This window comes from Aedes albopictus, chromosome 1, assembly GCF_035046485.1.
Source record: "Aedes albopictus strain Foshan chromosome 1, AalbF5, whole genome shotgun sequence".
In the NCBI taxonomy this organism is placed as follows: Eukaryota; Metazoa; Arthropoda; class Insecta; order Diptera; family Culicidae; genus Aedes; species Aedes albopictus.
The window spans coordinates 123,995,178-124,019,910 of record NC_085136.1 but is presented as its reverse complement, the minus strand read 5'-3'; the positions used below and the strand labels follow the sequence as shown (position 1 = coordinate 124,019,910).

The 24,733-nt window shown below is 47.1% G+C and overlaps 1 protein-coding gene across 5 annotated transcripts in view; it reads left to right on the top strand.

Annotated features, from left to right (window-relative positions):
* The window catches only part of LOC109422876 (serine-rich adhesin for platelets), a 209,378-nt gene that overhangs the window by 12,614 nt on the left and 172,031 nt on the right, over positions 1-24,733 (top strand). For 3 of the 5 annotated variants that reach the window (XM_062845308.1, XM_062845306.1, XM_062845307.1), the window contains exons 1-2: positions 4,091-4,997; positions 11,562-13,170. In XM_062845308.1, coding sequence (XP_062701292.1) covers positions 11,688-13,170 — 1,483 coding nt within the window. In that variant the 5' untranslated portion in view covers positions 4,091-4,997; positions 11,562-11,687. Of the gene's footprint in view, positions 1-4,090; positions 4,998-11,561; positions 13,171-24,733 lie in introns of those variants that run through there. The other 2 variants (XM_062845305.1, XM_062845304.1) reach the window with 2 other exon arrangements.

Genomic DNA, 24,733 nt, shown 5'->3' with positions numbered 1-24,733 from the left:
GGAGATTGCTCTGTAGGAGCCATCACACCTCTCGTCTTGGCCATAACAATCCTGTAGGCATCACCCCACGGGTTCGTATTGGCACTCTGACAGAGACCCTCAAAGCAGGCCTTTTTGCTTGCTCTTATCTCGGTCTTGAGCGCGGCTTTTGCAGCGGCGAACACCACCCGCCGTTCGTTTCGCTCTTCCTCTGATCGTGCTCGCTGCATCCGCCGCCTAGCCCGTAGGCAGGCGCGGCGCAGGTCCGCAATCGCGTCGGTCCACCAGTAAGCCGGTGGCCTCCCATTTCTAGGGTGGACTCGCCTAGGCATGGTCGCATCACACGCACGTGAGAGCACCGCTACCAGCTCGTCGCCGTCTAAACCGAGTAAGTTTCGCTCACGGCGGAGCGCTTCCCTAAATACCTCTTCGTCGAAGTATGATGTCTTCCACCTACGAAGGCTTGGCCTTGGCCTAGCCGCCTCTTCTTCTATCCGCTGTCTGCTGTTGTTGTAGTCGATACTGTAGCGAACCGCCAGGTGGTCGCTGTGAGTGTAGCCATCATCTACTCTCCAGTTCGAACTACTTGTTAGGCCAGGACTACAAAAGGTCACGTCAATAATTGACTCCGCTCCGTTTCGACTATAGGTACTCTTGGTACCGACGTTAGCCAAGTCGACATCTAAGATGGCCAGTGTTTCTAGCAGGATCTGACCCCGCTGGTTCGTGAAACGGCTTCCCCATTCCACAGCCCAGGCATTAAAGTCACCCGCTATTACCACCGGCCTTCGCCCTGTTAGCACGGTCGTTAAGCGGTCCAGCATTTGCGTGAACCGCTCGATCGGCCACCGCGGAGGCGCATAACAGCTACAGAAGAAGACCCCGTTTACTTTGGCGACCACGAAGCCCTTATAGGTAGTAGACACCAACTCCTGCACGGGGTATTTACCCGTCGTCCATACCGCCGCCATTTTCCTGGTCCCATCCGAGGCCCAGTTGCCGTTGCCGGCGGGTACTCGGTATGGGTCCGAAATGATGGCGATATCCGTCTCCCACTCAGAAACCGCCTGACAAAGCAGTTGCTGAGCCGCATCACAGTGGTTCAGGTTCAGCTGCGTTACCTGCACTGTGATTTGTTGTTCACTGCGGCTTTCTTAAAGGCCGGGCACCCTGGACCACCCATCGCATGTCTGTTTTTCGAGGTTTTCCCGGTACAGATCATGCAGATGGGCGGACTCGTGCAGCTTTGGGCCTTATGACCTTCAGCGCCGCATCGCCTACACAGTTTGCGCCTGTCGGGGCCTTTGCAGTCCCACGACTTGTGTCCTGGTTCCAGACACCTGAAGCAAACCTCAGGTGGCTCGTGGAATGTCAGGTGACATACACACCAGCCCACCTTAATACTCCCTACTTTAACGGACTTTTTAACGTCCGCCACAGGTAGCTGAACCAGAGCTCTGTGTCCCTGCTGGCCCCTTCCGCAGCCTGACGGCTGTGGCGGCCACCTGAACATCGCACTGTTGCCGCAGTGCCGTGACGAGCTCTTCCGCTTCGGTGATCTCGTCTAGGTCTTTGACCTTCAGAGTCGCCTCATGCGTAAGAGCCCTCACCTCCACTCCATCACCAAGGACCTCTTCTGCCAGCCTCTTGTAGGCGGCGCCCTTGTGATCCTTCTCGCGTTTAAGCTCCAGGATCATTTCGCCCGTACGAGTACGTCTGATACTGCGTACGTTGGCTCCAAGACCCTCAAGCTTGGCGTCGCACCTCATCGCCTTCAAGACGTCCGAGTATTTCGACTGTTCGGTCTTGATGACGATAGCGTCACCTTTTTCGCGCCTGGAAGACGGGACTTGGAGAAGGCGAATGAACCACGAGCTGCATCAGCTGCTGGGAGAACCAACCATCGTCCATACCGCGAAAATCGGGAAACTACGGTGGGCGGGTCACGTCATCAGGATGTCGGTTAGCAACCCGACTAAAATGGTTCTCGAGAGTCATCCGACCGGTACAAGAAGACGTGGAGCGCAGCGAGCTAGGTGGGTCGACCAAGTGGAGGACGATCTGCGGACCCTACGCAGAGTGCGGAACTGGAGACAAACAGCCATGGACCGAGTGGAATGGAGGCGGCTACTATGTACAGCAGAGGCCACCCCGGCCTTAGCCTGACCGGTAAGGTAAGGTAACGCATCACCTGTTCATCGGCTTCAAAGCGGCATACGACAGTATCGACCGCGCAGAGCTATGGAGAATCATGGACGAAAACGGCTTTCCTGGGAAGCTGACTAGACTGATTAAAGCAACGATGAACGGTGTATAAAACTGCGTAAGGGTTTCGGGTGAACTATCCAGTTCATTCGAATCTCGCCGGGGACTGCGACAAGGTGATGGATTCTCATGCCTACTCTTCAACATCGCTCTGGAAGGTGTGATGCGACGAGCCGGGCTCAACAGCCGGGGAACGATTTTCACAAAATCCGGTCAATTTGTGTGCTTTGCGGACGACATGGACATTATTGCCAGAACATTTGGAACGGTGGCAGAGCTGTACACCCGCCTGAAACGCAGAGCAGCAAAGGTCGGACTGCTGGTGAATGCCTCAAAAACAATGTACATGCTGGTAGGCGGAACTGAACACGACCGGATCCGTCTGGGTAGTAATGTTACGATAGACGGGGATACTTTCGAGGTGGTGGAGGAGTTCGTCTACCTCGGATCCTTTCTGACGGCTGACAATAACGTGAGCCGTGAAATTCGGAGGCGCATCATCAGCGGAAGGCCCTGCCACGTACGGGCTCCAGAAGAAACTGCGGTCGAAAAAGATTCACCCAAGCACCAAATGCACCATGTACAAAACGCTAATAAGACCGGGGGTCCTCTACGGACACGTGACATGGACCACGCTCGAGGAGGACCTGCAAGCACTCGGAGTTTTCGAGTGACGCGTGCTAAGGACGATCTACGGCGGTGTGCAGGAGAACGGTGTGTGGCGGAGAAGGATGAACCACGAGCTCGCTGCACTTTACGGCGAACCCAGCATCCAGAAGGTGGCCAAAGCCGGAAGGATACGGTGGACAGGGCATGTTGCAAGAATGCCGGATAACAACCCTGCAAAGCTGGTGTTTGCAACTGATCCGGTTGACACAAGAAGGCGTGGAGCGCAGAGAGCACGATGGGCGGACCAGGTGGGACGTGACCTGGCGAGCATTGGACGCGACCGAGGATGGAGAGCGGCAGCCACAAACCGAGTATTGTGGTGTACTATTGTTGATTATGTCTTGTCTTAAATGTGATGTTAAACAAATAAATGTATGTATGTTTTCTTCTTCTTCCTCTTCTTGGCGTAACGTCCTCATTGGGACAAAGCCTGCTTCTCAGCTATGAGTGTTCTATGAGCACTTCCACAGTTAATAACTGAGGAGCTTCCTCTGCCAATGACCATTTTGCATGCGTATATCGTGTCCGTGTGGCAGGCACGATGATACTCTATGCCCAAGGAAGTCAAGGAAATTTCCTTTACGAAAAGATCCTGGACCGACCGGGAATCGAACCCGTCACTCTCAGCTTGGTCATGCTGAATACCCGTGCGTTTACCGCCTCGGCTATATGGGCCCTAAATGTATGTATGTATGTATGTATGATGAATAAGTGCGATGAAGACATCGGAATGATTTGATGTAATATCACACGTTTATTTGAGATTCCGCCCTCTATCGCAGTCCAGTTAGCAATGAAATTAACTGCAGTGTAATTTTGTCAGCCGTTCTAAAATCCATGTTCCAAAACCACTTGTCATAGAAATAACTGTTTGGTGTAAGTAATTTGTATAATCTGTATGTTATATGGTAATCAGTGACTAAATGTGAAATTTGTAGTTTGCCCTGAGGGTGAATGAATAAACATTCGAAACGTCAGTTTTAACCTAACCGGTTGTTATTAAAGAAACCCGAAAACTGATACAGCGCCAAAAAGTCCCATAAATTAACTAGAACAATTCGACTCTTTACCGAAGCCTGAACATTCTATGGCTGATTCGCCCCTTTTTCTGGCACCACTTTCCGATTTCCATTTGCCACCCACTCCTTTCTCCCTGTGCATACTCTACTCAACCACCCCCTTCAAGCGACTCTCTCTCTGTATGTATGTAGCAGCAGCAGCATAATCATACTCGTCCTGAGTCGCATTATTGTATGTAGGTATCTGCCCAAGGAAGGGAAAGTGTCTCTCGCATTCAAGCTCTCTCGCCTCAGTAGTTCTCAGTAGCAGTCGCCAAAAACCCTACACTTGAGGGTTGCTAGCTGCGGCAGGTTGCCACACTCGAGGCCAGGACATCACCGTGCCCGCCTGGCTTTGTACAGACTAAAGTGGAAGAGACTGTGGTGTAGCTCAGTGTGGCAGTGCCGCGTGTGGAGTGTTATGCAGGGAAGCATGGTTCCGTTGTCGTCGTTCGGTCGGTCGGTCGGTATGGGGCGGTCTGGCTGACATGACGGCTAGTGTGCCCCAGCAGTAGTGCGAAAGAGTGAGACCGAGCGAGATCAGCAGCAGCAGCAGCAGTAGCAGTAGCAGCAAAGTTTCTGCATGTTAAATAAAAAGTTCAAATATCGATTTTTCAGTGCCATATCCTGGAATACACTTTTTTCGGTCGGCTTCCAGTGCGTTTTACAAGGCGAACCGTGGTGTTGATTTCGGTTGATTTGGGTTGTGCTGTGGCGAGACTTGGGACTGGACCGACCAGGAAGTGAACGGACCGAAAGCCATTAGTCAAGTGGTCGGCAAAAAGTGGACTCAGCTGGCACAGCTGGCAAAATTGAGGAAAAATGTAACAGTGTCGTCGTCGTTGTCGTTATGGATTCTAGAAACCGGGACGAAGAAAGGGCACTTGGAAGTTGCTGTGGTGGCCGATACGGGCCTCTCTAAGTGGAGGGTTCTAGTGTTCAATGTGGTGGAAAGATAACTCAGTGAAGGATCTCTACATTGCAAAGTGCTTTTCTGTACGTCAAAAGTTCACCGCTCGATAAAAGGCAAGAAGAAAATCCCAACCAGAAGTGAGGGAAAAGTTAATCAAATCGATCAGTTACCCCCATTCGTCGTACCAATTTTCCATTGTGTGGCCACTGGCGGTGGGCGGTCATGGGGGAAAAGGTGGAATAGTGGACGAATAGGCTACCAACACTTGTGTTGAGGGTTCTCGCGTATTGGCTCTGTTGTTTGGTGAAAACCCGAAGAAAATAACGTAGTGTAGTGTAACAGTAGTGCAATGTGAAACCAGAAGTTGGGGGGCTGGAATCAGAACCCATGTGGCGGCTGCGGCAACGGCGACGCCGAAGGATATACAGGAAACGTAGTGTTGTAGCTCAGGGGAAACCTCGACCGACAGCGGCCTAGTCGCCCTAAAGCAAGTGGGCACCATTTTCCGAAGGGGTTGTGAAAAGCTGCATGCATATGTGTTTAAGAGGCACTGGTGCAGGAAAACTACAATTGCATGGCGTGTGAATACGATGGAACGGAAAACTTTTACTGCAATATGAATATTTCTGCTTCTCAGTATGAATCATATGTAAGCAAAACGCTTTCCGCTTTTCTGTAATTAAATTGAATTAATTATTTGCAAAGTAAAGCACTTTAGCTTTAATTTACACTGTAGCTTCTGAGCTGGCCCTTTGGATTTTGGTTAAACTAGACTTTAGGAATACCTAATGACCCAAAAATGTCTATGTATTTGTATGAATTACTATGTAATTGTATGCAATAACATTGCAAAACTTTTCGAGATTTATGGACCCAATAAAATCTTCTGGGTCACTACAAGACATTGTCAAGACATTGCAGGTCAATTGAACTATCCTAGATTGCTTTGAAGACTACACTTGTTGCAGAGGTAATCTTGGCTGCACTGAGCAATCAAAAGACGTTCTTATTTGGATGGGTCGTCCAAACTGTCCTGGAGTTCACCCCTTGACATCTACAGTCGTTACAGTAGCTGTAGCAATATATAATCAACTATAATCCATGCCTTAGAGTCTTACAAATGATCCCAAGATATTAAACCCTTGCAGGATCTTAGGCTAAGCGCACCACAAAGGCGTAGTGAACGTTCAGCGATCACCTGTATTTATACTAGGGTTAAAGGTGTACCGCAGACGTCTATTGATGAAAACCTGTTTCTGTTGAGTGTTTTCCACTGTTAAACACCAAGTTTCAGTTGAGTCGAAAATTCGACTAATCTTATTGTTTTTACATCCATTTCCAAACCCTTCTTTTCTCCGCAACCACCAAGAAAGCATTGCTTCAGAGAGAAGTTCGTGCACATCGCACCCTTATGGTTTGCTGCGTAGCATGCAGCAACGGACATGGATGACTGGCTTTGGGGAGTCCACCAAGGTAGCATGCTGGCGCTTAGCCAGTTTTCCAAGTGGTCCTTACTACTCCCTTTGTCCTCGGAAGGCAGGCAAGGTCGATATCACGCCTGCTTCAAGTATCAAGCACCGATACCACGCGCACAGCGATTAGATCTTCCCGCAAGTAAGGCCCTATCAGGCAGCACACAGAAGGACGTGCCGACATGGAGCCTCCTCCTGCCCCGACCTTGCAGAGGTCCACTTTTCAACCGCGAGCTTGGATCCAACTCAGTAGACGGAGTCCACAACAGCAACGCTACCAGGATGTTCTTCCTGCGGCCGCTTAATTGCTGTAAGGGTCGATTTAGACCGCAGGGCACGGGGAGACCTACGAGACGATTCCGAACCCTTGGACCACCTCTTGTAAAGCGTCTGAACTAGACATTCATCGAGTCCACGCGTGTCTCTAACCTGAACATCTCATCGTATATGACATTCCATAACACCGGACCCAGGATAGAACCTTGCGGGATTCCTGAGGCTATGTGATAGCACTTCCGACCCACCTCCGTGTCATAAATAAGTACTCGATTCTAGAAGTAACTTCCGAGAATCTTGTACAGGTACCCAGGTATCCCCAGACGCATCAGTGTCGACAATCATATTGATCTATATGCCGGCGGGTCTCCAGGTAGTTCCCCCCCCTTTGGCAATAGAACCAGGCTCTGCCTATTCCATACTTCTGGAAATACTCCCTCGTCCACGCATTTCTACATAGCAGATCTGAACATATCCTGAGCCTCTGCAATAGCTACTTTTAAGGCCAGGTTCGGAACTCCGTCTGGACCTGCAAGTTCAACACTGGTGACCCTCTCCTCATCGTCAGCCCCAGTCCCCGGCTGTTCTACGAAAGGTGGTCAAGGACTAGGATCATGACGTGGAAAAAGCCCCTCGATGATCCCCTCCAACATCTTTGGAAAGTGCGCTGTAGGAATCATTACACCGCTCGTCTTTGCCATCACGGTCCTGTAGCCATCACCCCACGAATTCGCATTGGCACTCTGACAGAGACCCTCAATGCAGGCCTTTATGCTTGCCCTTATTTCGGTCTTCAACGCGACTTTAGCAGCGGCGAACACCATCCGTCGTTCGTTTTGGTCTTCCTCAGTTCGTGCTCGCTGCATTTGCCGTCTAGCCCGTAGGCAGGTGCGGCGGACGTCCACAATTGCTTGAGTTCTCCAAGAGGATGGTGGTCTCCCATTTATAGAGTGAACTTGCCTAGGCATGGTCGCATCGCACGCACGCGAGAGCCGTTGCCTGCTGTTGTTGTAGTCGCTAGTATAGCGAACCGCCAGAAGATCGCTGTGAGTGTAGCTATTGTCTACTCTACAGTTCGAACTGCTTGTTAGGCCAGGACTATAACTCCGCACCGTTCCGACTAAAGATGCTCTTAGTATCGACATTAGCCATGTCGACATCTAATATAGCCAGTGTCTCTAGCAGGATTTGACCCCGCTAGTTCGTAAAACGGCTTCCCCATTATACTGGCCTTCGTCCAGTCAGCACGGTCGTCATGCGGTCCAGCATCTGCGTGAACTGCTCGATTGGCCACCGCGGAGGCGCTTAACTGCTACAGAAGAAGACCCCGTTTACTTTGGCGACCACGCAGTTCTCATAGATAGTAGACACCAACTCCTGGACAGGGTATTTACCCGTCGTCCATATCGCCGCCATTTTTCCGGACACACTCGCAACCCGATTGTCGTATCCGGTGGGTACTTGGTAGGGGTCCGCTTTGATGGCGATATGCGTCCACCATTCAGAAATCGCCTGACAAATCAGTTTCTGAGCCGTGTCACAGTGGTCCAGGTTCAGCTGCGTTATATGCACTGTGATTTGTTCACTGCGGTTTTCTTAAAGGCCGGACACCTTGGACCACCCGTTGGATGCCTGTTGTTCACGGATTTCCCGGTACAGATCAGACAAATGGGTCGACTCGTGCAGCCTAGTGTCTTATGGCCTTCAGCACCGCATCTTGTACACAGTTTGCTCCTGTCATGGCCTTTACAGTGCCATGCCATGACTTGTGTTCTTGTTCCAGACACCTGAAGCAGGCCGAGGGGGTTGGAGACCCTGCTGTCAGCAACCTTCTGGTGCATCTGATAGGGCCTGAAGGGTAGTGATACCCTTCCTTACAGGCAGGTTAGATCGGGTTGCATATATGCGTCAGTTCTTAATGTCTGCAAAACAGTTGGGTGCAGGCGGAATTGACCCTGCCGCCTTCCGAGAACAAAGTGAGTGGCGAAGACCACTCGGGAAACTGGCTAAGCGCTAGCATGCTACCGTGATGGACTCTCCAAAGCGAGTCGTCGATATTCGTTGTTGCAGGCTACGCAGCTAACCTTGAGGGTGCGATGTGCACTAACCCCTCTCCACGTGCATTCCTTCTGGAGGACCCCATTCAAGTAGGTGTTCCTAACATCAATGTGCCGCACATGGTACTTGCGGTGGCCCGCCACTGTTAGAAACACTCTCAGGGTTGGCTGTATAGCGACTGGCGCAAATACTTAATCTACGCCAAACCGTTGTCCGCATCCTTGGGCAACCAACCTTGCTTTAAATCGCACGGTATATGCCCAAGTGAGTCCTTTTTCATCTTGAATATCCACCTTGACCCGATGACTTGTCGTTCGGCAGGCAACGGTACCAGGGACCATGAACCTTTGGACAGAAGAGACTGGTATTCTTCGTCCATGGCTCTGATCCACTCCGACTTTCGCGCACTATTGACCGCTTCCCTGTAGTTCTTGGGTTCACTTCCAGTCAATCGCACCACGCCAACAATGTAAGCTGCCATACGCTTCGATGGCGCACCAGCATTCAACCATCGAGACCCTCGTGGTTGTTCCACACTTGTATTTGCTTAATCCGGATCGAAAAACTTTTCATCGGTTGTGTCCGCGTCGTCGAAACCACGAAACGATGGTTCATCCAGCAAACTTGCATCATCGCTGCTTCCGGTTCCGGGTGGTTCCGGCTCGTCGTTCACCTGTTGCCACAGAGCGTCCAGCTCCACCTCCGGTGTTAATGTCTCCACTCCTGATCTTTATTCCACGACCTTTTCCGGAACTCGTTTCTCCTGAAGCTGCGAACCCAACTCCAGAAACTTCGCGTCCCTGCTTACGGTAATCTCGCTTCGCGTCCGGAACATGGACGAAAGCTTCGCACCCGAAAGCCTTCAAGTGCCCGATGTCCGGTTTCTGGCCACTCCATAGCTCGAATGGAGTTTTGTGTACTGTGCGGCTCAGCACCAATTCTGGATGTATGAAGTTGCTGCCACAGCTTCTTCCTGTTTGTCTTAACCAGCATCGTGAAGCATGCACATCGCCATCTCCTGCAAATACCGGTTCCGCCGTTTGATGAAACCATTATGATCCAGCGAGTATCCCGCTGCAGCTGCATTTCGATTCCCTTGTCCAAGTAGAACTGCTTTAACTCCTTGTTGACGAATAATAGATGGCTTCCGACCGAACTTGTTTTCCATCATCCTTACGTAGCTCTTCCCACATTTCCATTTGGAACTTCCATGTTCCGTAGTTGCTGTTTCCGAGCTTGACTATGGAAAACTTTCCAACGTCAGCTATCCCGCTCACATCCAGCAATTTTCCGGGGGTGACAAGTCCACACCTCATCACCTTTGCAGCAGCCAGTGACGCCAAACAACGATCGCTCGAAATCCGCGATTTTTACCGCCGAACCGTAATGATTCTGCAATTCCCGAAGCTGGGCCAATAACCTGTCGGTACAGGGAATGACCAGAAAATAAATACCGACCACAGGGAATTTTCGAACGCGGTTTACTCTTTACGAAACGTGTTTTATTCTCGGCGTATACAAGAGGCTATGAAAAAAATCGTAAACAATGGAAAGTATTACATAGGAAGGTATAACGTGTTTCTCTTTTCACTTGTGTTCAGTGTGCTAGCGCCTGTGACGTAACACCAACAGTAAGTAACCGAACAGCCTTGCAGGCACCACCTGCCAGTTTCTCACCCGATGGCTACCTCATCCGTTTCTGCGAGTGCTTATCGAAAGCCGCCGCATCGCCACACCCTTTCGGCTGCCTGCGAAAGCGAAGGCCTCCGTCTGGGTTGACGTCATTACCTTTGCTTTCGCCGGTTCTGCCACTGCTGCAGCTTCTATGAGTTTCTCGTGGTCTTGCTTGGCTTCGTTCATTGACTTTCGAAGTCACAACAGAACCTGCCTGGAGCTCCTTGGACTTCGAGAACGCAAAGTCAATGATTTTGCCAAGTTGATGCACAGCCTCCATTGCAGATAGCTCGATTTTGACTGATGGTCCTCATCAACCACGCTCCGTCCACTATCTCCCCCGATAGGCTAGCCGGAGAAGAAACCGGCTTCCGACGTGGCGCTAGCACTGAGTGCACAGCTCCCTACTCCTACTTCCTCTCTTCTTCTTAATGGTGACCTATCCAATCCGCTTCTCGCGAAGGAGTTAGCTTCACCACTACCAACACCACAAGATTTTTGATTAGATTTTGAACTCATGTTTGATCCAACGAGTAGCATGGGAAGGAAGGTTCACCACGCCTGCACTAACGCGGTAAGAGACAAAATACTGTGGGGGTGCCCCAGGTCCAGGTACCCCACAGGCTCCGTTAACGATCGAGCATCTTTTTCACCCTCTCGAACACTCATTCCTCGGCACGGGTCGCTTGACACCTTGAAATGGGGAATAGGACTACTATTCTTAGCTGGCAACTACGCGGTTGAGTCGCAGAAGAGGGGTCGTCAGGCCCCTGGACTGCCGTCCCTGCTGGTTCCAGTGTAGATGGTTCTAAATATTATCGGTTTTAGCTTAAAATTTCAGCAGAGTATCGTGGCGTATATACAAAGAGTGGTAAGAAGCCGATTTTGTCTGCATAGACTATGAGACTACTCCTTGGATTACTGTTTCCTCGAATGTTTACTGCTTGCTTTCAATTATTTTGAGTAATCTTTTATTTTTTTTACAAAGCCGTTTATATATTGATTTGTGACACACAAAATAAATATCTTCTGATCATATCTAAAAACTGTGATTAATTGCAAAGTATCAATCAAAACGATTTGAATTGTCAGTCATACATGGTTTTCTGAGCTACACACTACTAATTGTATATACTTCCGCCCGACTCGCGGTTCGCAACAGTGCATTCAATTTATTTTATGCTATCTTGCTTCCAGAAATAAGAATTCCACTGCATGGACACAAATATACCGGATTATCAACGGAATAAAATAATTGGCAAGCCTACACACATATTCGGAGAAGTGAATTCTTCTATCAATTAGTGCTTTTCACAACAAAATATGGTCAGTTCAACCATCACGCTTGATAAGAAATCATCGTCATCATCCTCATCGGCAGCAGCAGCATCGGCAACGGCACAGGCTTCCGCTGAGCAGAACAGCAACAGCATTATCTCAATTCCGCTAAACGCTACCACCAGCACCAACGGCACGAACTGCAGCGATTCATCGGCGGCTTCTTCTTCAGCTTTAGGTCTAAGCGAGCAAAAGATTTCCATACTCTTTCCAAAATGCAAACCAAGGATAGCTGAGCAGCACTATCAAGCGAACGCATCAAGTGGCATGCTGGGCGGAAACAATAGTATTATTAATAACAACAACAGTCATAGCAACAGAAATAGCATGAGCACAATTACGAGCAACAGCAAGTCGGACATAACAGGCACATCTTCGTCGTTAACCACGCCCACTTCGCTTACGTCTTCTTCCTACACTCTGAATAGCACATCATACGGAATGGATAGCAGCGCGTATCGTGGTAATGGCGGGTCCGCAGCGGCGTATGATTTATTAGGTAGCAGGCAAGAACTCAGTTCAAGATTGAATAATAACCAATATGAGAGCGGTCGCTCCAGCAGCCGACATACGAACTCGGTGGATAAGTACAGCTTCTACTACAATAGCCAACCTCCTCCACTGTCGACATCTCCAACGGAGAACAATGCTAACGCGGCAGGCAGCAGCAGTCACTTCCTTCCATCAGATGATGAAGATGATGAGAACGATCAGCGGAAGGATAGCTACCCGCGACACACCTACTACACCAGTCGCCACCAGTCGCACTACTACAATCTTCCAAAGCAGGACCCGGGGACTCCCAGCAGTAGCTCACGGTACCACTGGGACCTATCGTCCAGCAGTGCTCTGTCCTATTCCACACCCATATCGTCCACAGTGACGTCCACCATCGGTGGCGGAAAGCGTCCTTCGAATAAATCAGCCTACACAAAGGTGCTGCAGTCCCCGCTGGAGGACGAAAGCGACATCGAGGACAAGCTGAAGTATTTCAACTACCAAAACGAGATGCACAACAGCAGCAGCAGCAGTACGACTAATGTGGTCAACATGGCGGTCAGCAGCAGCAGCACCGCCCCGGAAAAGCCTAGTGGAATTTATAGCAATTACAAGACTAACGAAATGATTGTCTTCAACGATATTGATGAAGAGCGACGACGTGTTCAACAACAACAACATCAGGCCCATCGCCAGGAGAACGACCATAAGCACACCAGCAATGCCGGTGGTTTGCACGTGTCGTCAGTGGCTACCGTCGACGATCTGGACGACGATGGGATTAGTCTGCATTCGCGCCGTAACCAACCGCCACAACTGCTGCAGGATGGTAACGGAGGAGCAGTAGCTGGCGGTTGTGGTGGTGGTTTTGGGGATGGAGACAACGGCAGTAACGAGACCAGCAGCAGTGCGCACAAAACGGCCCCGGCAGCTACGACGGTGGCGTCCAATTCAGGATCGAATATTATGGGTGAGTGATTTATTACTATTATATATGGGCCTCTGGTGGGTTTCGGTGTACCGGATTCATTGCTTACGTCGTGTGTGGGGTCCATACGTTACCTGGCAGGTCTGAAAGAAATATGCTGTTTTGTCGTGGAAATATAAACTTGTCTGGCGGATTTATATTGTTATAGCCATAGTTATTCTTGAAAATACACCCGTTTATGTTTGTTCGAAACTGTAATTCATCGCTTGAATAAATAACTCCAAACAGAATAAAGAATAACCAATTATGTAGGTAGTTGAATATAATTGCATCCCCCAATTATCGTGACGGTTTTCCATATAAGTTCAATTAGTCATTGCTAATTGGTCTTGATGGGTTATGTTGTGATGCAACAGAGCGATGAAATAATATGTACTTTGGCGAAACATTATGGCTGATGGAAATGGTATGCATTATCAACACTTCTTCTGTGTGTCGATTATAATTATGCTTTTTAAATCTTGAGATAATAGGTATATGTTTGAGAAAGAAAGATAATGCCGTTAAAAACAACAAATCTCCCAGTGAGTATTGTTGAAGTTTCCATTGTTTTTGCTTGAGTTAAGTGGGCATTGTTGAAGTTTGCATTGTATGTCACCTTAAAGCTGATGAACGCCGGGTATTACGTGATATTCATGACATTTCTAAACGATTTTCCGTGTGGTGGAGACCTGACATATTGTCGACCGCAAGAGTGTGGCGCTCGCAAGAGTGTGGCGCCGGTGAAGTGCTGAAGGTCCATATTGTGTTCGAGTTGGTATAGGTTCCTGCCAGTTGTTGATCGGTGGCTCTCACGGTGAGGCACGTTTGACACAACTGCGCCCTATCCGTACCTGGATGAGTCCGGAATAATTGAATCCCTCGCCGGAAAACGTATGGGTTATGGCCGCTAAGCGTGACCCTGGGAGTCATCCTTCGTGCCATGAAGGCCATGAAGTTCGTGGTATGGAAGCTGCTTTGGCAGTACTGCTTGTCTGATACTCCTTAATAATTCGTCGTAACAGAACAAAGATTGGCAACGTGGATCCGCAGGCGGACTTTGTTAAATACAGTTGCGTGATTGACGTGTAGGTGACGTCGGTAATGCCAGTCCACGGTTAGCTTGGTGGCGCGGCAGGATGATCGGAAAATTGAAGTCGTACATCAATACGATTGACCACCCGTATCACGCCCGCCATGCTCATCCAAGAACGGCGACAGTTTGTGGACCAGACTAATCCTTTCGATACGCTTCTTTGGGTTGTAAACTGCTTGCGACTACTTCCTCCGGATTCCGGATACACTGATGCCTGCGCTAAGCACAACAAGCTGTACTCTGCATTCCGCAGCCCTTCCTGTCGCAAGGGGAGCGGGACATTTGCCTGTCTATTGCCATGGGAAAACTGTTTATATATAGAATAGTTATATAGAATGAGAAAATCTGCTGATCAGATACCGAAGAGGTGGCTCTTTGGGTTATGTGGGCATTGACCCACTAAAAACTCATTCTTCATCTTCCTTACCTTCGCAGTGTAACGTTTTGACGTTTTTATTCTTTTTAAGTAAAATAATTTTGCTTTGAATTCATATATTTTGTTTAGCTTAGTACGCTTGAATAAGATAGTAGTATTTGAATATGATTGAATTGAATTTGAGATGACGAAACGGTTTGAGAGAAACGGTTTTGACGTTTTTCTCTTTTTAAGCAAAATTATGTATATAATTTGTTTAATTAAGTTTTCAATTAATAATTGTTTTTGTAGGAATTGACGAGAAATAATACGATTGCATTTGAATTCATAACATAACCTGACTTTGCTTGTGACTTCGTTTTGTAAATATAAATAATTTGTCGGTATAAGGTTTGTGTCTCGGCTATAGCAATGCCATAAAAAGACGTATGTCGTCAAAAACGAACGTTTCGGTGCAAAAGTGCTGCACCGGTGTAGCTGCACCGCAAAACGAAAACGACAGTAGTGGGTGCAGCAATGGCTCCTAAATATATGTATCTCAGTTACACCATCTTGACGAATCTAGACCGGCGCCAAATTCTTAATTCGCCATTCGAATTTGTCGTTGGCGCAATTTCTAGAGATAATATGTTAATTGTTTAGATAGGTTTCTTGTTGGAGAAATGACTTGAGCTCGTTCATTTCGCTCGCATATCGGCTGGAAAGTAGTAGTCTTCGCGCTATCGAGTTTAAGTTTTTTGATCTAGTTGAATATTTGAATTGTGTTAGTTGACTATCGTTTAGAAGGTAATTTAAGAAAAGTGGAATGTTTGAAGTGAAGTGCTCGAAACGGCTAATAATAATTTTATTTATAGTTTAGTGACGTAGTCTCCGTCTACGCGATTACTACTGAAAATTTTAGTGAATTATCGGTACAAAAAGGTAATTATTATGAGTAATTGTTTGAAGTATTTAAAAGTGAAACTAATGTCATTCGCGTTGGACATTCCAGCGCTCTGGCGCTTTTTGGTACGGGCTGGAGTAAAGTGGAGCGTCGACCGGAGTCGACAGCCCAAGGCATCGTGGCGATTGAGCCACCAATTTCATCGAAGGACAGTCTTTCGCTTCGAGTCCGTGCAACCGCCAAGGCCCGCCCCTAGGGGTAGCAAAACGGAGTGTGAGTGAGGTCGCTTAGCCAAGCGAAGCGAAATTACCGGTGGTCGCCAATCAACCACCCGGAACAGTCCACCAAGCTACAACCCGTGTGGACCGCCCGAAAGAACGAAGCGAACCGGAACTTCCTCATAGTAACCAACTTCGCCCCGCTCGGCCTAGTAGGAATGTAAGTACGCGAAGCCTGGTCGTTGGGCAAGCGGGTTTCTGTTTGGAAGGGAAGGTTCGATCCGGACGTTCAAGGGCCGCAAATCGGAAGTCTTCCGTCCAGCCGCCACTCACCCCGCACCTATAGTTTCGGCCATACCCGCGCGGACTCGCTACGCTGCCCGCCATCCTGCAGCAAAGGCGGAATCACTTCGGCGCCATTACCCCGAAAGTTTCCACCGCCATCGCCGAGGTTCGTGCTGTCTACGAGCATCGCATCGAGTCAACGTCCAAAATCCTGCGCAGGTATGTGGAAGTTTTATTTGTTCATGGCCATGACTAGCTTCCGTTAGAGTTTCCCGTTAACCACATTTTTCGTCCAACCCGAATGGTAGTTGATCAATAAAGAAATTGTTAGAGTTGAAGTACCGAAACTTTGTTACGTTCCGTTTTTAGCACTTCAGAAAGAGTTTCGCTTTTCTTAAGGTTTGTCGTTTTCGTTCAGTTCAGGCTAACTGAGAGTCGGACTTCCACTCTTCAAAATCGATATTGCGTCTAGGATTGAACGAGCTGAGGTTGTTGGGGTCATTAAGGAAAAGGTGGGGATAGAGTTCGGAGTTGATCTAGATTCGAAAGGATTTTGAGTAATTTTGGAGTCAAACGACCGTTCGAAAGCCCTGAGGAACTTGTCTCAGCAAAGTCGGGCAAACAACAGACTGGTGGTCTCTCAGACGAGAGTGGCGCTAAAGCCACCAGGTTTACCAAACCCTCGTGCGAGTTTAAGAACGGTTACAGCAGTAAGCCGGCTCAAGTACGATTCGGGAGACCGCGGAAGTAACGGAATCCCACGTGTTCGCCCTCGTACACAACCTTTCACCAATGTTGTCCGGAGTGATATCTCTACTGCATATCTCCTGCATACTCGACCTTTGCTCCACAAAGCGTGGGCATTGAACGAGCATGTGCTCCGCGGTCTCGTAGCAGTCTGTACACTTCGGACATGCGGGGGAACCTGCGTGTCCGAATCTGTGTAGATACCACCTGAAGACCCATAGCCTGACGAAAATTGTGTCAAAGGAAAATTCACCTCGCCATGGGGCCTGCTCGTCCATTTAGACACGCCTGAGCCTTTGTGTCCATCTACCAGCATCTACCCTTGCTGGAGGAATACTATGCCCTCTGCTACTTCAACGCTTGCACGCTGACGTCATCATTGTCTCCTTCTCTTTCTTTCCTTCGGCGTCGGTCCATAAAGCCGTCCTTGCCCTCAAAAAAATTTTGAGGGCAATGTTTACAAACCGTATGGGATTTCTTTTAGGTTAGGTTTTCGCTGCAAGCCTCTATTCTGGCAACCCGTCTCGTTCCTCTTATCCGAGTTGCTCTCGCTCGAAGCAATTGTCGTCCTCTGTCACCAGCCATGGGCATCATGCCCGCAAGCACGCATATCGCGTCCTTTAAGACTTTATGCCTTAGGGTGGTCAGCGCATACCGCAGCTGACCACCCTAAGGCATAGCATCTTGTGTTTACACTCGAGTCGCTTTACGTAACGGTTGACCACTAGACTAGCGCATTCGTCAACGCAGCGGCTTCGTACTGTAGTACGGATACTGTCGCGAACAATTTACGCTTGCTCGAGACTACTGCCGAGCTATTTGACATCTCCTTCGATAATGCCATAATCGCCATGCTTGCCCTTTTTCAAGCATATTCCACGTGGCTTTCGAATTTCAGCTTGTCATCGACAATGACCCCCAGATTGGCAGTTGTTTACCACTACCTACCAGCTTCGTTAATGTGTAGTGTGCGAGTACCAGCTATAGGGCACTGCACTGTTTTGATTTTGTATGGGATTTTGACGTTTCGTGGCCTTGTTGTTTACAAAATTTCTGTATGAGTGAAAGAGAAGGAGAGTATTTCATGCAGTGCCCTATAGATAGTAGAGTAAACATAGATCCGCGGACACCGCTGACTAAAATGTTTCAAGCGTGTAAGTAGTAATTTTCAAGAGTGCGACGGTTGAATATGACGTCATGCACTCCATTGATGTTGTTCAAATTGTGACGTCATGCTCGTTTGGATACAGATTTTGACAGTTCGTTTGGATACAACGGATTCATCAACACGGATCTATGTTTACTCTACTATCTATAGTACCAGCTGTCTCGACCTCATCCAGTCTTCCACTAAACCTATCACGTGCGCTGGTGTCAACTCTACTTCCTCTATTGACTCGCCGTATACCACGAGGGTAATATCATCGGCAAAGAAAACTAGCTTTACGTACGGTGAAAGTGTGAGCCTCAATACTCCATCATATGCTGCGTTCCATAGTTCCGGGTCCAGGATGAAGCCCTAAGGTACCCCCGTGGTGATGTTGTAGCTCCTTTCACCTTCCTCGGTGTCATAGATGGGCACCTTATTCTGGTATTAGCTCTCCAGCATCCGGTATAGGCTAATCGGGTCTCCTAGGTCGTGTATGGCCCACTCGCATCTTTTGGAGCGCCATCTCGGCCATTTTGGTTACAGCTTCAATAGCGTTCACCAAACTAATCCCTCCGGAAGCTAAACTGATTATCCGAGAGCCCAGCGTCATCAGGTTTTTTGGTATAGACCGTCAGCCTCGACAGAATCATCCGTTCCAACAGTTTCCCGGTTGTATTCTGTAGACAGATAGGTCGCCAGGTGGCTTCCCGGATTTAGGCAGTAGAACCAGTCTTTGTTTATTCTCTATACCTCTTCGTGAATTCGCCTCTATCCAGAAACATCTGCTTAGCCATTCTGTACATGTCAGGGCTAGCCTCGATGGCCGCCTTTGAGGCTACTGTCGCAATACCATCTGGACCCCGAGCCATGTTCAACTTGAGCGGCTTCGCTATTGTGATAAATTAGTCGTACGTCACCGGTGCAACCACAAATTATGAATCGCCATGCCAAAGGTGATCAGCGTTTCCAACCTGTCCGCCTTTGATGCAGGAGTCTCGCGAACTTTGTCCAATAATGACTGAATGATCAGTTCTAGTCCGATGTAGAACATGTGCAGGGTGGGCATGATTTGAGGCAAGCCCGCCGGAAATTTTCCACACTGATCCAAACTTGATATAGTTTTCTAGTCGGGATATACCACTAACTTCAGATCAGACAGGGATTCCTCTGGGATTCCCTCTAATGATTTTTCTGAAAATCGCTCGAGCGATTCCTATGGGAATACCCCATGAGATAGCTTTGGAAATTTCTGAAAGGATTTTTATGTAAATTTCTTCGGGCTTTTCCCTGGGAATCCAAAGATATATTATTATTATTAGCTTTATTAAGGGGATTTTCAGCCCGAGGCTGGTTCATCTCCTCCAAAGATTTCTTCGGGGCTTCTATTCGAGATCTCTTCGGATATTCTTTCAGCGATTCCTTCAGAAATTTCTCTAGGAATTTCTCTGTGATTTCCTGTAGGGGTTCCTTCGGGAATTTCGTTGGGGATTTCTGAAGAAATTCCAGATGAAATTCTTGTTAAGATTCCATCGGAAATTCCTAAGGCGATTTGTTCGGGAATTCCTTCATGGAACCCGTTCAGGGAGCTCCAGAGATTTATTTCAAAACTCTCCCAAAGAGTGCTTCAGAAATCTCTCCAGGGATTCCTTCGGATTTTTTTTTCAGTAATCTCCTCGGAAATTCCTCTAGGGACTCCTTTATAGATTCTTTTAGGATTCAATAATTCAGTCTAGATTTATTCCAGCGATTCTTTTTGGAATTTCTTCATACAATCCTTTAAAAATCCCTTTGGAAGTTCTTCCATAGGTTGTTTGAAAAAAAAAACAATTCCTGGGACTCCATCGGAAATTCATCCGAGGATAACTCTGAGCGTCCATCCTCAGGCAATTCCTTTCAGAAAACCGCCAGAAATTCTTTCTGTACTTCATCCAGAGCTAAAGGGGTTCCTTCTAAGTTTTTTCTACAGGGATTTAAGGGCCCATAGAGCTGATTCGGTAAGCACAGGAGTACTCAGCAGGACCATGCTGATGTACTTTCACGTTTTAAGTTTGTCTATGGTGACGGATTCGATTCCCGGTTGGTCCAGGAAGTTTTCGTAAACGAAATTTCCTTGGGCATATGAGTATCTTCGTGCCACACGATATACACATACACAAAGTTGTCATTGGCAGAGAAAGCTCTCAGTTAACATTCCACAGTTATTAACTGAGAGCTCGTAAAAGCAGAGAAGCAGGCTTTGTTCCATTTGGGACGTTACACCAAGAAAAAGAAGAGCTCCAGCAACTCCTTAGCGAATGTATTCAGGGATTTTTTCACAGATTCCCTCAGGGATTTCTTCGCGAATTCATTCTGGGATTATTTTCCTGTAGTGAGTTTTTCGAAAGCTATTCAGTGACATACCTCCAGTGACTTTTTGGGAACCCTTTTGGGGATTCCTTCACGATTCTTTCAGGGACTTTTTTTTGGGTATTCCTCTAGTGATCCCGGTGGTAATTCCTTGAGAAATTCCTCTCACAATTTCCTCCAAGTATTTCGTCGGGAATTTGTACAGGTATTCTCGAGTTTATCAAAAGATCTCTTCGATGATACATCTTTCAACATTTCCTTTGCGTTTTTTTTCAGGAATCCCTCCGGAATACTTTTGCAGTATCATTTCAAATCACTCCAGTGATTCCTTCTACAATTCCTCAATGGAATCAGAGAACCCATCAGGGAATCATTAAGGTATTTCTTCAAGGGTTATTTCGTTAATTTCACATTGGCGGAGCCAGCATTTTCTTTTTTCTTGCTCACTCTCCTAAACATGCACGAGAGGGAGAGCGATGGAAGAGGAGGCAGCTTTCCCCCTCTTTCATCCCGCTCTTTCTCTCGCTGATACACAAATTCTGTCATGCAAAAATCAACCTTTGTCAATCCCTATCCCCTCTACGTCTCACTTTTTGTATGAAACCTCACAATTGTTTGTATGGGTCATCACGTTTTGCAAGCCTCCTTATTCTCCCTAATAGTGTGGAGCGTTTCGTAATTTGTGCATGGCCTCTTACGGGATATACTTCATGGATTCCTTTTTGGAATTGCACCATGCATTTCTTTGGAAAGTTTTCCAAGGATTCCTCCAGGAAAACTTCCCGGAATTTGTTTGGAAATTCCCTAAAGATTTTTTTCGTGAAATCCAAGGTGAAATCTTCCAGAGATTCTGTCTGCAGTGATTCATTCTGAAACTTCCCCAGGGATTACTTCGTGAAACTTTCCTGGGAACCGGGCCCGCAGCGCAGTTCTTCGCACGTTTGCTTCATAGGCGAATGGCCTTGGATCCGATTTCAAGCCCCGGCATTTTTCATTTTGCAATGACCTTTGCTTGGCTCTTGTGGACCTGGATACTTGGATATCGGTCAACGGGAGCTCAAAATGGCGACCCTCAATCGCTCAATCAGATTGAAAAACAGGGACAACAACCCGCTTACGTAGTGTCCTAGTGCATTATTGAAGTGTGCAAGTTGTTAGGATTAAAAACAATCTTAGGTGATTGCTGTATGGATTTCTTCGGAAATCTTTCCAGGAATAACTTCGGCAATTCTACCATTGGTTCCTTGGAGAAATCCTTCCGGGATTTCTTAGGGAATGTATTCGGGATCATCTCCAAGGAAACCTCGTGAAGACGAGTGTTTCATCGATTGCGTTGTTGACACACATGCTCGAGGCATGACACGAGAGTTCTACATAGCTCGAGATCTTGAAGTATATGGAATAACAAAAAAAGTTCTTCGTAACAATTTCTCGAGGTCAGCTTTGTCAAGAAAATTATTTCAAGCTTTTCTTGAATACATAAAATAATAAGTAATGAACTCATTGTAAGATTCAAAGATCTATCATGCAATGATAGTATCACTTGTCTGTTCATAAAAAGCTATCACAAGTATAATGGTGATTCACCCAAGATATTTTTGGACTGCTCAAATTACGCACATGTATATGGTTTGGTTTGTGACAAACCTCAAAGAAAACATCCAGCACGAAAAATAACGTATCTATCATCGCCACCAGCAAAATATTGGAGCAGTAAACATCTTCATTCATGGGTATTGAAAAGCTTTAGCCAAACATTTCCTGCTACTCAACTTGTCCTACGCTCTTCCTTTTGCCATAATACCACTTCGGTTCGGTACGATGATGATGATATCCAACAAGCCAGTCAGCCAGCCGGGCCGCACAACCGAACCCGTGAAGTTGCCCTTATTTCCGCCTCAATAAAAGCAGAACCAAATTCGTCGGTTTTTGTCGCCACCGATACGATGACGGTCGGTCCATCGGAACCTATAGCCAGAATGACTCTTTTTTCACTTCACCGCAAATCCCTCTATCGGTACGGTGGCAGCCTTGTCTGCACCGTTCATTGGCAATGACAGTTGCGGGCTGACTGGCTGCTTCCGGGGTCGCTCGTCAGGGTGCCGGTTTTGATAAGCCAGCAAATTTCGGGATGTGGAAGGAGCAAGGTGCGGGTATCCGATACTGCCGGCGACAATAACAATGGCCATATGACGACGACGACGTCTGGAAAATTCCTACATGTGTGGCTTGGGGAAGTCCTTAAATAGCAGCACCGATCTGTGAGCCTGAGCAGTTGTTTGTGACGTATCCTTTTTGCCATTTGTCGTATTATGATAACAGACGAATCCACCAACACAGTTATAATGCGCGATGAAAATAAATGTCCTTATTTTGATGTTTACTGCTTTATGAGGAAGGATTTTTCTAAATCGTATGTACAAATTATCAAAAAGAAGGAACATATTTTCCACTGAAACTAGGAAGAAACAACTGCTGTTTTTGTTTTGGTAGCCATTGGTGATCCTTCACATATTGTTCCATTTCCCGATGGGGCCATAAATTCAACCTCGTACTATATAATAAAACGTATAATTCTATCTCGATAGCATAATAAAGTTGAAATACTCATGTATTGTATCCAATATTTAGCAACTATGTTCTGTTGAGTGATTAATGTGAAAAGCGTAAGGATTGTCCGAACATCAACCGTTAACGTTGTTCTTCTTTACAACGCGATTTCACAGAGAAACAGACGTAACACTTAGAACAAATTTCATTAAACAACATCGCCACGAAAACATAATCGCCCATATGCTAAGCGTAGTGTGTTTGGCCGGGCCGTCACTAGATGGCGGTAGTGAGCAAACGTCAAATAGGAGCAAATTTTTCTGAAAAAAAAATGTTTAAACTTTTAAAGCATTTTTCGTTCAAAATTTTTGGTGGATTTTCTTATGGAGTTTCTGTTGGGTACAACTCATGCATATGACATTGCAGTCGATTTTAATCAACTTCGTAAAAGAATCCTGTGTAAAGTTCCAAATATTCCACAAAGTGTTTCCGAAAATTTCAATCTTTTTATTGGCAACTGTGTGAAATGTGTATGTTTTCCCAACAGCATAATCGCATCATTTAAATCGTTTTCTTGAGTTTGCTTCTAAGGTAAAAAGGTGCATTTTTCACACTAGAGGAGGGTTAGTTACAGAACATCAAATTCCAAATTCTCGAATGCCGAAACGTCGAAAAAAAAAAGAACTCACTATTTGCTAAGATTACTCACTTTCGGCGTTCTGGCATTCGACGTTTTGGCATTCGATGTTTTGCCTTTTCGATGTTTTGCTTCAAAGCCCCTGAGGAGGCGTTTAAGAGAGAGTTTCATATGGTTTTCAGGGAAGTTTAAGCAGGTTTCAAGGGGTTCTTAGAAGCACTTTTGTTGGTTAGAGGGGTTTCAGTGGAGTTAATGTGCCAGAGGCGCTACCAGTGGAACATAGGGTTTGAGCGGGATTCAGGAGAGTTCCAATGGAGTTTCGGAGATGTTTCAGCAGGTGGCAGGGTTTCTTATTAAAGCTTTCGCTGGTTGGAGGGGGTGTTAATGGGTTTCAGTGGAGTTACTGGAGTTTTTTTGGGGTTTCGTGGGCGTTACAGGGGGTTCGAAAGGGTCATCAGGGGGTTTTCGGAGGTATTTCAGTGGCTCAGAGGATTTTTTGCTGGTGTAAAGTGCTTTACAGGAGTTAGAGTGGGATTTCAGGGTAGTTAAAAGGGGGATCAGGGAGCTTTAGGCCTTTTAAAAGGGGCATCAAGCCCCTGGAGCACCCCGAATCCCTCTGAAACCCCAGAAAATGTCCCTGATACTTCCTTTAACGTCCCTGAAACTCATTGAAAATCCTCTGAAACACCTTTCAAACCCCTGAAATCCACGGAAATCCTCAAAACTTTCCTTAACCTTCAGTAACTTCTTTAAAACTCGCTCAAATGGCTCTGAAAACCGCCCATCCATTCGACCCTCCATAACGCATCTGCAACCCTCCGAAACTCCCAAAAAAAAATCCTAGAAACTCGTGGCAAATTATCTAATACTTCGTGAACTACCTCTGAAAACCCATGAGGCCTCCTCAAACTTCCTGTAATGAACTTGCCACTTTCCGAAACCACCCAAAATTCTCTTATTTATAGGCGTTTAGGGGAAAAGCAAAAAGAAACCACTGTAAGATCTATGGGAACGAGGGACAAGGCGAACTAAGGAGTCTTAAGGGAGAGCAAACGAAGGTGCCATGAAGTATAAGAATGAAGCTCCAGGGGGTTTAAGAGTGGTTTCTGCATGTTTTCAGAGGGTTTGTAGGGTTGTTTCAGTAGGATTTCTGGAGGTTTTGGAGCATTTTATAGACTGTTAGGGAGTTTAAGGGTCCCGAGGCCTCAGAGTGTCTCTGGAAGTCTGAGAGTCTCTCTGGAAGTGTCAGGGGATTTCAGAAGCATCTATTTAGAGGCA